Raw genomic sequence first — 14,346 nt, forward strand, 5'->3', positions numbered from 1 at the left:
ATTGTCACTTGCAACCTCAACATTCAGTCATCTACAATCCAATTGCTGCTAGAGAGATGCTTGTAAGACAGCAGCGGCAATCAAGAGTGAGCAGCTCTAAGGAAACCAAGGTGTGATTTTTTTCAGCACGTCTTTTTTAATATTAAAAATCCCGTGATGAAAACTGGTATGATAAAGCTGCAGTGTGGAGTGGTTTTTTTTGAGATCAGCATAAGTGCAGAAATGCAGGCTTCTCTTAGAAGTAGTTCCTGATGTGACGATTTAAAGAACGTAGGCAAGGGGTTTTCCAGCATCAAGTGTTATTTTTGTAGAAAGAATTTGGAAAGAGGAGAAGGCAAAGGGATATGGAAAAGGTACTTACAGTAATTTCTCAAAACAGTTTTCTTTTAGGACCTATGAAAAAGTTACCAAAGTAAAAATGACAATTTTGAATGAAAAACAAGTTTTCTTTTTATAAAAATTACATATTTTTTTTTAAAATACAAGATCCTTTTCATTGTTGTTATATCCTGTAGCAACAAGAAATTTGGCTTTTTTTTTTTTTTTTTTTTTTTGCCAGATACTTCTGTTTTCAGTCCAATGAGTCAGTAGCAAATTCCACTAATATTTCAGTTGGATCTTGAACTATTTTTTTATACCACAAGCTTCTTCTGTGTTATCCTTGAATTAAGAATATGCAGCCTTTTTTTTTTTTTTTTTTTGCCATGAAACTTATGCTGACACACTAAAACAAAAAGCAAATAGGCTGAACACATTTAAGTATCTCAAGTACTTCAGAGGTCAAAGTTCCTTTGAAGCACCTTAACACATCACTTTATGGATCAAGGACAGTGTGGCATAATGGAAGTATTTCTCTTAAAAGATTGTGCAGTAAGACCAGAAGTATCTCTGCTGGGAAATCAAAATGTCATTAGTGGAAACTGCAAATTTAGAACTCAGTGAATACGGTCATCATTTGACTCAGTTCTGTTGTAAAATGAGATTTTCCAGTTCATCTGCAGAACGCAATAAAAATGCAGCTGATTCTCGATATCCTGCGACAAGCTGTCTCACGGCATTGATTTCTGTTGGACTCAACTGAGGTCTGGAGCTCGAGCTGCTAGAGGACCCCGAGCTAGTTGCCAGCTGCCTCTTCATGCTGAGATCAGTGGGTCCTAGAAAAAAAAAAATGCACAAAATTAGACGTAAACCATATTGGTTCTAGTACCTACAACGTGAACACTCAGTAAATCACTGTCAAATTAATCCATGTATCCTTTCGTGAAAAAACTAGTGGTATCTTTAATCAAACACAACTACTCTCAGAAAGACTAAAGATCAGTTTAATGCTATATGAGTGGCTGAGGATCTAGGTGCCTTGTGTAGCCGCTGATAATCACCTCTTATTACAGAAAGAGAAGGCCTTCATTGAACATGTCCTCTTTGGTAAATTCAATTTTAAATCTACCTTCCACATATTGCAGAAGTTTCTAGCATAAAATGATGAGAATCACAAACATTTTTTTGTTTGCTGCATTCATTAGCTATCTTAAATTCTACTAATTCAGAATTTAAAAAAATATTCTACACTGTAATGCTAATGACTTGAATACAAACTCAGAAGGAAGGAAACTGAAGACTGAGGGACTTGCATGATGTGTGTAGAGTTGGACAACTTTTTACATGGCAATTGGACATTTCTTTACTTTAGGCTGATGTTCTTTTCCATAGGAGTGATTAATATTAAAAAATGTGGACATATTATATTGAATTTTGCTTTTGAGATACAGGAAGGAAATGGTTACAGAAACAAGACATTTGGAATATTGCTTTATGCATTGTTAAAGCTGCTTCTATGTTTGCACAAACACATTTTTTCCTTATGTATCTGAACCCAAACTGGTAGCTCTGACTTTAGACATTTTGCAAACTTTTACTGAAAAAAACAAGAGAGTTATTTAACAATCTTTAATTCAGACATTGGTGTTGAGGTGATATTTCAACTATTTTTGAGTTATTAAGACTAGATTATACTTGTAAGTGTTCACTTTTAGAGTTCTTACCTTTCATTAAGCATTAGCTATAATTACCAAGTTTGAAGTGAGTCTTAAATTTAAAATCCATGAAGAAAATATTACTGGGCACATAACAAAAGACATGCTCCTAATTTGTAACGATTCTATAACTTGTATATGTTTTGACACATTTTTCATAATATGTGTAACTTTGCAGATAATGTTACTCATTTTGTGAACTTAAACAAAGGATGTTCTATTGCCTCCTGGTTCTTCTGGAGGCATGATAAAGGCAGGTCAAGAATCAACCTCCTCCCACCCTCTACCCTGAAGGAGGCAGATGTCCCATGGGAAGGAAATAGCTTCACTAGGAATTTAATTAGACAGAAACAACCCTTGCACACAAGAACTCTGACACCTGAGGGAAACTTATTTCCACTCTGTAGTGGCCTTTCGAAGCTTTGATTTCTCTAGCTGGAGTTAGCTTCCATTTGTTCTGCTATTCACTAAATCATGGTATGGACAGGACAAGTTGAGAGGTGTGGGGATGTCACACTGGTAAGAGGGAATTACCCAACCTGTGTCCAAGCAAATCATTAATAGTGTCTTGTCTATTTGAAAAGTTCTGAGTAGATTTAAAAAGAAAAGCATCATGACATAAAAGGAGTTCTGGTCTCTGGATGAACCCACTTTAAATTTTGTTTTATTCTTAACTTTTGAGAAGCCCAGACTGATTCAGATCTTTATGAAAGGAAATTGCAAGGATTTTCCTTTCAGCTCTGTAGAGGACTAGTGTTGAGTTGCTGATTATCATTCTTTCCTTAGAAGGTGTAAGATTTTTGTACGACTTTGCTACCAAGCCAATTAGTGGATTGACATCCTGGAAAAGAATTGAGAAAAGTTTTAGGCTAGGGCTCCAGTTCTTTTAGATATAGGGGAGACTCATTTTATTGTAATAGAGTAGTTTAAGCGTTTCTCCCCACTTCTGAACTTCCAAATCAAGGCATGTCTTTGACTTGCTTTCAAATGTGTATTAGCATAGGCAAATTCTACACAGCTTAGTAAAATCTATGTTCTCTGGAAGAAAATCCAGTTCATTTTCTTGATTTCTTTTGAATCTGCAGGATCAGAATTGAGTGTTTAAATCCAAACTAAAAAGAAACAGTTTTACTAAAGATCTATTATTCAAATCTTCAATGCTCTGGGGCTGTGGAAGGAAGCAATAAATAAATAAATAAATAAATAAAATATTCACAAATAGACAAATCATTTAACTAGTAACCGCTCAATCAGTCTTCCTTGATTGTCACTAGATTACATTCCTGCCTGATTGAGTTAATACCATACTTGACTTAAAGCAACAATATGATATAATTAGGGGGCAGCAGCTATGAAGTAAAAATACAAATTTTATGAAGGTGCTGAATTTAATGAAGTCCAGAAAAATAATTTTGGGGATAAGGTCACTAAGAAGCATGGCTATGGAAAAGCAGGACCAGTTAACAAGACAGTGACCAAAGATGATGACATAAAAGATGCTTCAAGAGAAAATGATTTTAATATCAATTTTAATGCAACATTAATAAAACTTGATAATTTATGTAAGTCCTACATTTTTACCAAAGTAATGTCTTTTTGCAAATACTGATACCAGGTCACAAGCATATGATTTTAATTGAGCATATTCATCAGCTGGAAGGCATTTGTAGAATTCTAATAGATTCTTCTCTTGATAATTGCCTTATAGCAGATTAATGCTTTGCAGATTAATTACTTCCAATTAAAGGTTAAACTGGAAGCGACTCAATGAACAGTGAAAAGGAGTTTGAAATATGGGAATTCACTTCTTATTTGTATCTGAAAACACTGCTGGGTCTGTAGTATGTACTCAGTAAATATATCCACTGCAAATTCATATGGCAATGGAGAGTTAAGTTTTTGTTTTAATTTATTACAGTATAGGAAATTTATAATGCATCTTGTCATTACTTGTGATTCAAACAAAGGTCATCATCAAAATGGCTTTACTACAGCCTAAGATTGCCATAATAGCACCGTTTTGCCTTGTAATTTTAGATTGGATTCATCAAGTAACCTTGCCAGTGCTTCAGCAAAAAATAATTTCAAAGTCAATATTTAATAATGATGCTTTGGAACAGTTCTTATTTAGAAAAGTTTCAATCTTAACCCTGATCTGAAAAACTTTGCAATAAAATTGTATCACCAAGCCACCAAAATGCTGTGTGGTAGGATAAGTCAGGATGTATAACCTATTTCTGACAAAATTTCACAGAACTGCAGATGATTAAATGAATGAGAACGAATGAAGTTTATAGGTGACATACTGTTTCAATAACACATGAAAGAATCAGATGTTTTCCACAATGCTCCTGCTGATATCTCAGTGAATAACTATATGCCTTATGTTTTAGCAAACTTTGTAAATCTGTCCAAATAACACACTCTGTGTTTATACATTTTAGCAGATTCTACTTTATATTGTACTGCATTAGTTCTTTCTCAATATTGAAAACATTCTCAGCTACAATTGCTCTGTGAATACTACCCATGAAGGTTAATTCTTCAGTCACTCATTGGCCTCTTGAATAAACAACAGAGTAGTACCAGTAACATCTTAACTCCTCAAGGAAAACCCACTTGGAATCATTTGCTTTGCTTTTTAAATTGACCATTAATATTTTCTCTATTCCTACAACCTTCAAGCACTATTTATTTATTCCACAATGCTAATCGTCTTAAACAAGTTTATTTTTTTTCTGGATACATTTCTTTAGCTGTCACAATGAAGCACAACTTAATAAACTTACTACCAGCAAATGAAGTCACTTCCTTGGTTGGCTAACCGATGAGCAACTTGGAGACTTACTTTGGCTGCAGGTTAATTTTTATTTCTTTTTTTGGTGATCAGATGTTTAAGAGAAGGTTAAAAAAAAAAACCTATACTACTTCAATATCTTGGCAAATTAGCTGATGTATATAGGACATCCACCACAATGCCTGGATTCCATGTGATACCCCATACCTGTAAATTTTCTTCACCTGATAACTGAATATTTGTCAGTGGTCATATCTGAAATACCAAACTGAATGTACATTACTAGATTAAACATGCTAATAAGTTGCATTTAGAGTTACTAGTCTGATTGAACCATAATATTCTTCCTGATAACAGGATTATAATGCATCATGAAATGGGCTAGGGTGTTTTCTTCCTGCCCACTTCCCTTTTGGATATTTTTGTCTAAAATTAAGATTATCTAGTCCTTCTATTTTTGGTAAGACTCATTTGTAAAATGATCAGGAATCGATATTTGTAATGGATAGATTTGTGGTACAATGAATTTATTTAATGGCTATAGGTTAAAATGGAATATTCACTCTTTTGAGTAAATAAGGGTCAAGTAAAGATTTGCAAAACAATATATTTCACATATACGGACATAAACATTACTATTTTGTTATAAATTTTAATCTTTCTTTTTTCATCCTTATTATTTTATGCTTCCTCTTTCTTGATTCATCTTCAAGATAATTTTTAAGGCTTTCACAGAGTCTGTGTTTGATTTTGTTTGTCTATTATTTCTTTGTATTCTACTTAACTAATTTTTCTACTTATTTTTTTATCTTAGCATTTTCTCTCTTCTGTTTCTAATTTGAGTTAAACAATTACTTCAAACATAAAGAGATGATAGGAGATGACAATGCTAATTACCTTGATTTTATCATGACACATTGTATTGAAATATCACATGGTACCCCACAAATATGTACAGTAATTGCATAGCAATTAAAAGGAAAAACTTGTCTAAAATGATTAACTTCTTGGGCTGGGGTTGTGGCTCAGTGATAGAGTACTTGTTCAGCATGTGTGAGGCAATGGGTTTGATTCTTAGCACCATATAAAAATAAATAAAATAACAGGTCATTGACAATCAAAAACATATTTGAAAAATGATCAGTGTCTCAATTTTCTATTTTTTGTAGGTGTGTGTCAAAATACTACTGTAGTTCCATTCAACAAATTTAATATGTAATGTTTTCAATCTTCATTAATTATAAATATTTCTGAATACACTGCCATCAGAATGTTAATAATTCTTTGGTTGTTGTCATTTGCTTAAATACCCAATCTGAAAGAATATGTATTATTAAATTTCAATTATTCTTTTCAATCCAGATATTTTTCTTCTCTGTCCACTGGTTTCTGGGAGAAGTGTTTTTAAAATCTTTGACTATGATTGTGAATATGTCCATTTGTTCTTGTAATTTTATCAACTTTTTATTTCTTAATTTTGAGGCATATTATTGGGACACATGGTATCTAGAAAATCATTACTTTCTGATGAACTATTTCCTTCATTTTTAGATAATGAACTCGAAAGCTTTTGTCTTAAAGCTGATTGTTGACTCATTAAATAACACATGCCCGCACACACATTTTCTCTTCAATACATCTGGCAAGATTATTATGTGAGCCTTTTAGTGTAAAGCCTTGGATCACTCCATCTCCAGTGAACTTCCCCTTGGATTATGATAAAATGTCAGAATCTACATTTCAGTAGGAACTCTGTGTCTTCTTTCAGTCTGGCATCCTGAAGTCACTTTCAATCCATTTGTTTGGGTCTAACTGTAAGCCTTCAGTGACTGAGCTTCCAAGCACTTAACTTCTCTAACATCATTAATTTACTCTTCTCTATTTAATAAATGTGGATTAATCAAAAACAGGTTACCAAAAATAGGCTTTTTTCCTTTAAAATACATAACAAGTTGTTAAGATACATATTCTATAGACTTAAAAAGACACAAAAAGCAAGACCTCTATCATGGTCAGGCCAGCTATCTATTCAAGGCACTATGCAAGAAAGAAAAGGACAGGATATAGATGAACTTTCCAGTTCCCCAAATTGTAAGTCATTTTCTAGAAAAACGAAGAATCAAAAGTGAACAGCATTTGCAGGTTAAATTAGATCTCCATCATAATATGTTCCCAGACCCATCTGAAGATAATTTAGATTGCTTACTTTAAAGTTTAATTTTAGTGGAAGACTGTAAATATCTCTCTCCTACAGATTATAAAAAAAATTGTGATTATCCTGAAACAAATTTAGTTGCCTTTAAATAATTCAAACTCAAATCTCCTAGATCTGCTTTTAAAAGTTCTACATTTTAAAAAGAAACAAATCTTAATAAAGAAGGGATTAAATTTCTCATCCATATATTTTTGATTTTCTGCATTATTAATTTATTTGTTTTTTAAAAAATATAAGTTGAGGCTGTGGAGATAGCTCAGTTGGTAGAGTGCTTGCCTTGCATGCACAAGGCCCTGGGTTCAATCCCCAGCACTGCAAAAAAAAAAAAAAAAAAAAAAAAAAAAAAAAAAAAAAAACTATATCTATCTATCTATCTATCTATCTATCTATCTATCTATATGTTGACCTTGCTTTAAAAAAAGAAAAAGCCCAAAGAGAAAAATTGCACTTAAGCATCTCACGTTTTTGTTCTTTTTTGGGTACCAGGGATTGAATTCAGGGGTACTCAACCACTGAGCCACATCCTCAGCCCTATTTTGTATTTTATTTAGAGACAGGGTCTCACTGAGTTGCTTAGCTGGTGCTGAGGGTGACTGAATTTGGGATCCTCTTGCTGCAGCCTCCCAAGTCTCTGGGATTATAGGCGTGTACCACCACACCTGGCTTACCTTTTTGTTCTTATCTCAGTTTTTCTACAATTGGTTTAAAGAGAAGTAGTTATTTGCTATAACGGTCTTCTTAATCTTTCCTGTACTTGGGTTTACTAATTCATGGTACTCTGCTCTGTTAGCCACCTGAGTTTATTCAGTACCTGACCTGTCCACTAAGCATACAGTTTTAGAGAGACCTGAGTAATCATTGTGATAAACCATAGGATAACCTGAAGTGTGAATCACTTTCCCAGCACTGTTAGCAATTTGTAAGGAAAAGACTCTTAGCACGCTTCTAATTCCAGCCAATTTGTGACTTGGGGGGAAAGACACAAATAATTGCCTTAGAGAGAGAGAGAGAGAAGGGCTACTTTTTAACTTCAGTTGAATCAATCATACTACACGAGGTCATAATGATCCATTATATTATTTATGTGCTCATGTATTTATTTACACACACATATTCTTAAGTAAGAGTAAGCAATCCCTAAAACCAGAAAATAATCCGAAGTATCTATTGATTATTTTTCAGAGAGCCCACAAGGTCCAGTTACCACTGACCATAGTCTTAATATTCCAGAGATTTCCAAGGATTAGCATTAAGTGAATTAAGTATGATGCATAAGAAGATGAAAATCTCTAGATGTCCCCAGGAAAGACCATGTGCTTGTTTTATTCCTTAACACTTTTGTTTTGCATTATTTTTAAGGGAGCAAAGATCAACAAGCCACAATTTGTAAATGTCAGTTGTAAAACGTATCTTTATGTGTATATTTATTCCATTTCTTCCCATAAATGTTTGAAGATACTTAAAGAATATAAACAAATGGAATATCTATTTGTGTTTGAGCACAGATAAGTAAACAGCAAAACCGACTAAGGAATTTGGATTTGAACACAGGGTTCACTTCCAAACTATGAAATCTCACTCAATATTCACATGAACAGATGCAGACCAGCAAAGGGAAAGCCTGGGAAGAGAGTTCTATGTAGAAGCTTCCTAGCCACATGAATTTGGGCACACCATTTACCCTCTTCAAGTAAACTATGAATAACTTCCTTTCTCTTGTCTATTTGTCCACTTCTTGGAGCAAAAGCACTGAAATGGGATAATTAATATTAAATGACCCAAAAAATGTGAGGTCATAATCTTAGATGGAATACTATTCTTGCCTTAACTTCAAAGCAGTAATAAAGAATTCAGGGATTTATTTTAAAGTATGAAGATTCATTCAGGTTGGTATGGCTCATTGTATCATTTAGAAATATCCAGAGAAACAAAATCATATAGATATATTTGTATATAAATAAGGTATTGTAAAATAAGGGATTGGTTCATGCAATTGTGCAGGCTGAGATACTGAGATCTGTATTCAGCAAGCTGGAGACTCAGGAAAGTTAATGATGTAGTTTCATTTCAGTCTGAGTCAAAACAGGAGAACCAGGAGAGTTGGCGGTATCATTTCTAGTTGCAAAGCTCAAGCCCCAAGAAGAACTGATGTTTCAGTTTGGGTCTAGAAACAGAAGACTGATGTTCAAGTGGTCTCAGGAAGAAATTCCCTCTTGATCATTTTGTTCTATTCAGGTCTTCAATTAGTTGAATGAGGTCCACCCATATTGGGAAGGGAAACCTGCTTTCCTCAGTCTACTAATGCAAATGGTGATTTCATCCAGGAACACCCTCACAGATACACCCAGAGGGTGAACAACAACAACAAAAATTAGCCATCACACTCATTTACATTAACCAGATAATTTCCCCCATATACCAAAGGGCAGGTATTCCAAGTCACTTTTAATGTTTTGAGATAATTATATAATTATGTTCACTATAAGGTAGATGTCAGTTACAAAACAAAGGTGGAAAAAAGTTACATTTTATTTTATATGCATAATAAATTATTTTAAATTCCTTGATATTGAGCACACACATTTATTCCTCAGTGATTAGATTTGATAAGTTATTCCATAGTGATTTAAAAAGTTGGATAAGCTATAATCATAACAGAAACACTGATGGCTTATAAGGTAAAATACATGGTTAGTGGTAAAGGATTTACCCTTCTGGAATTGTGATTACTAGTAATTTATTAAATGATAATTTATAATTATATTATAATATAATACTACAACAATATAAAGATTCAACACTGATTCTCAGCATGGTCATTATGTTGAAAGATATTTTTATACAAATTCTTTAAGTTGTGGAAGGATTGTACATTTGTCTTACTGGCTGTTTGAAAACACAAAATTGAAGAATTTTCTTCTTTTAGTGGTTTTCCAATAAAAGGTTTCCCACCACTATCAATAATCTATGCCTATGACATATTATTTTTATTCAAATGTTTAGAATCAATTGTCAACATTCACTATGAGTAGATAATAATTATGAAATCTATGACACATTTATAAGGTTCCAGAAATATGTTCATATTTATATTATATATATATATATATATTTATTTTTATAGACTACGTTTTGATTCATTGTACAGAAATGGGGTACATCATTTCGTTTCTATGGTTGTGCATGATGTAGATACACGCCATTCATGTAATCATACATATACATAGGGTAATGTCTGTCTCATTCCACGATTTTTCATACCCCCACCTCATTTCCTTCTATATAATCTAAAGTTCTTCCATTCTTCTCTCACTCCCCACCCCCTACCCCCATTATAAGGACAGACACTTTACAGAAGAAGACATACAGGCAATTAATAAATATATGAAAAAGTGTTCAACATCTCTAGTAATTAGAAAAATGCAAATTAAAACAACTCTTAAGATTTCCCCTTACTCCAATTAGAATGGCTATTATCAAGAACACAAACAATAATAGATGTTGGCATGGATATGGGGAAAAAGGCACACTTTTACATTGCTGGTGGAGTTGCAAATTGGTGCAGCCACTGTGGAAAGCAGTGTGGAGAATCCTCAGAAAACTTGGAAAGGACCCACCTTTTGACCCAGTTATCCCATTCCTTGGTTTATACCCAAAGGATTTAAAATTAGCATACTACAGTAACACAGCCACATCAATGTTTATAGCACCTCAATTCATAATAGCTAGATTGTGGAACCAACCTGGATGCCCTTCAACAGATGAATGGATAAAGAAACTGTGGTATATATACACAATGGAATACTATTCAGAGATAAAGAAGAATAACATTATGGCATTTGCGGATAAATGAATGGAATTAAAGAATATCATGCTAAGTGAAATAAGCCAATCCCAAAAAACCAAAGACCAAATGTTTTCTCAGATGTCATTTTGTTTTCCTTTTTCCTAAAAGAAACTCAGCAGATTTTAATCAACTCATATTTTAAGAAGATGTTTAAATGGTATACAGCCCAGGTCATTTGAACACTGGTTGCCTTGGTGGGGGGGGTGAAAACAGGGTGGGTAGATTCTGCTACTTCTGGAGCATCCTTTTTGCTCTCAGAGTCTAATAATTTAAGGCTACAAAGAGAGAAACAAACATGAACTTCATGAAAGAATAAATGACAGAAGTCTAGCAAATAACAGGCTATAATTCAATAGAGTTGTTAAATTGAAATGAAGGTCAGCAAGCATGGCTTTCTGCATGCTTAAAAAGAATACCCACATTCAATTTACAATTATCCAAAACCATAAAGGAAACCAGGACTCCTGAAATGTGGAGTTTTTATGCTGAAAACATTTCTCATTTTATTCCATTTGTCAATATACCTTAGAAGCAAAATAAAGAATTTAGAAGCAAAATTTTAAGGCCTATTTGGAGATAGAGTATATAATGCCTGTATTCTTTTGCTGATTTCTTATCAAACATTTACATTGCTTCATCAAACATCAAGAGATTTAAGACAGACATCATTACCCTGTGTACAAAATCATTACCCTATGTACATGTATGATTACATGAATGGTATGAATCTGTATTGTGTACAACCACAGAAATAAAAATTTATACCCCATTTGTGTACAATGAATCAAAATGTAGTCTGTAAAAATAAAAAAACCTGAAAACTGCATTTGCATTTTAAGAAGGAGAGATTCTTGCTGTAAATGAACATCCCAGTTGCCTCTTTTTACATATTATTCAAAATTAGTGATGTGTGAATGAGAAAAATATTTAAGGCTGTAAGTTTTCCCAAGCTTTTAAATTTCTCTAATACAAAAAAATCATGTTTAAATTTAAAAAAAATGAAAACTAAGCACAATTATTTTTAATAAATAATTAATAAACAAAGACATTTTCTTGCATGTGAAGGAAAAAAGAGTCAGTGGGTTTCCATTAAGGTTATTGCTTTTTTCCCAGTTTCCTCTTCTCTTCTCTTCTCCTCTCCTGTCCTCTCCTCTCCTCTCCTCTCCCTTTCTTTCTTTCTTTCTTTCTTTCTTTCTTTCTTTCTTTCTTTCTTTCTCTCTCTCTCTCTCTCTCTCTCTCTCTCTCTCTCTTTCTTTCTTTCCTTCTTTCTTTCTGTCACCCAGGATTAAACTCGGGGGAGCTTAACTGCTGAGCCACACCCCAGCCTTTTGTTTTTATTTATTTACTCATGTTTTTTTGACACTGGGTCTCACTAAGTTTCTTAGGGTCTCATTAAATTGCTGAGGCTGACTTTGAAATGCAATGCTTCTGCCTCAGCCTCCCAAGCCACTGGGATTACAGGAGTGTGCCACCAGGCCTGGCTTCTCCCTATCTCTCACCTTCATTATTAAGTGACTTAGAAAGCAAATGAACATTTTACAAGAAATGGAAGAATGCATGAGGGCAGATGATAGCTGGACTGAAGGGTGGGAAAAGAAGAACTCTCAGAGGAGGAGGATTTGGAAGAATTTATTTTAAAATGTATGAAACAGACATCTGTTTTCAAGAAGCACAATGAAAATACACATTTATGGATGAACTGTGTTCATGAATATGTTTCCAGGAACAAGGTTTTTAGAAAACATAATTACCCCTATAATATTGTCTGAAAGGACAACAAAGAGATAGGAATATATTGCCAGAAATAGACAGCAGAAAAAAAATACTTAAATTCACAGTGGTATGCATGAAACTTTTATATTAAATCAGATCACTCAAGAGGACTATATTCTGATAGGTTTTCATGACTGGAAATAATTTGTTATATTGGTGAGAACACATTTACTTTTGAAATCATTTTGTTAGTTCTGAATTTGAGTGAATGGACCACAGAGCAACACGGAGGCAGATCTTGCACTGTGTGGACTCATCCAAATGCATCTATTTCTAGCGATTGTACCTAGATGAGAGGAGGGCTTTCAGGAAAAGCATTTGTATGTCAGTTAAGAGCTACATGTCATTTAAAATTACCTTGAACCTTGAAATCACAAAAGGGAATATTAGCATTGTAATTGTAATCGTGTTTGAAACTTGAAAGTTTTAACATGAGAGTAACAGTGAAGCCCATCTGGCGTTACTACCTTCTTGGAGTGATTCCAGCAGACAGACCCAAGATCTCTACTGAGTGTATGTGAGCAGCCTGGTGCCTATTTCTGGAAGATCCTAAGTTCCTAAGTCCAGGAAAGGGAACTATAGACAATGGCTAATTCAATTTCCATATAGAAAATATTTCTGCATTCATAGAAAAGCAGAACATGCTCAGCTCCTCAGCAGAGTTCCCTTCTGAGCGGCAGAGGGCTAGTGAGACCAGTGAAATCTAATGGGTTTGTTCAAATAGATTCCCAGAGGAGGTGTCAAAGTTCAAAGGAGATTGTGGAAGGAAAACAACCCATGCCAACCATAATGAGCTCATGTCACCTAAAAAGTCCCCGAGCAGTTTACCAGCAGCCTCAACAAGGGAGATACCAGAACACTAATAGGGTTATCTTTTCATTCCTTCCCTTCAGTGAGTCGGCACCGCACAGAATTCTCAAGAGGATCTTAAGAGTACATAAAGATCCATTTTACTGTGCAGAGGCAGACAGGCTTTGGGGGAGCTGCTGAGAGAAGAGCCTGATCAATGTTGAACTGTAAAACCAATTACACGTGTTGGGCAGCCCAGGGAGGACAGGAGGTCCCTCACCTCCCTTTTCCGAGTCTTTCTCTGAGGTCTTCTGACCTGCAGAAACCCAGTGAAAGATAAGAGGCTCAGTGATAAACTGAAAGAGGCTTCCTTTGATTTTGCAGATAATCCATATCATTTTCCAGCAAATGATTAACATCATTTTCAATCATTACAACTTACAAATAAGCATAATCTCTCTGAATCTCTGTGTAGCTCAATACATATTTGTATGAATAAGTCATAATCTCAATTGAATTCTAGATTATGATTATTACATTTTATGTGGAAAAACTGGAAACAGGATAAACTCAGTGTCAAAAATGTGGTCACATTTCAAATACCTTGGGGTTTGGCTTGCTTTTCCTAATGATCAAACCATCATTTCAAGTTCTGTTGCAATTAAATTCTTTTAAAGTTTATTTTGTTTCTAGTTTTAAAATAATTCCAGCTTATACCAAAGAGGTTTGGGGTAACTACTATACTTTGATTAAGAACCAACTTTTCTCAGGACCCCCAAATTATTGAAAGCTATTTAAAAGTTAGGTAGTTTGAATAAAAAGCATTACTATTTAAGAATCACCATTTAAGTTTCTATAAGGTTGTCCATTGACTGTATTTATTTCATTGAGA

General features: G+C 34.0%; 1 protein-coding gene across 3 annotated transcripts in view; it reads right to left on the minus strand.

Annotated features, from left to right (window-relative positions):
• Positions 1–531: 531 nt before the first annotated feature.
• Nol4 (nucleolar protein 4) overlaps positions 532–14,346 on the minus strand; it is a 337,271-nt gene continuing 323,456 nt past the window's right edge. For all 3 annotated transcript variants that reach the window (XM_047525899.1, XM_047525898.1, XM_047525900.1), the window contains one exon: positions 532–1,154. In XM_047525899.1, coding sequence (XP_047381855.1) covers positions 961–1,154 — 194 coding nt within the window. In that variant the 3' untranslated portion in view covers positions 532–960. The remainder of the gene's footprint in view (positions 1,155–14,346) is intronic.

The sequence above is a fragment of the Sciurus carolinensis genome, chromosome 15 (genome assembly GCF_902686445.1).
Source record: "Sciurus carolinensis chromosome 15, mSciCar1.2, whole genome shotgun sequence".
NCBI classification, from domain to species: Eukaryota; Metazoa; Chordata; class Mammalia; order Rodentia; family Sciuridae; genus Sciurus; species Sciurus carolinensis.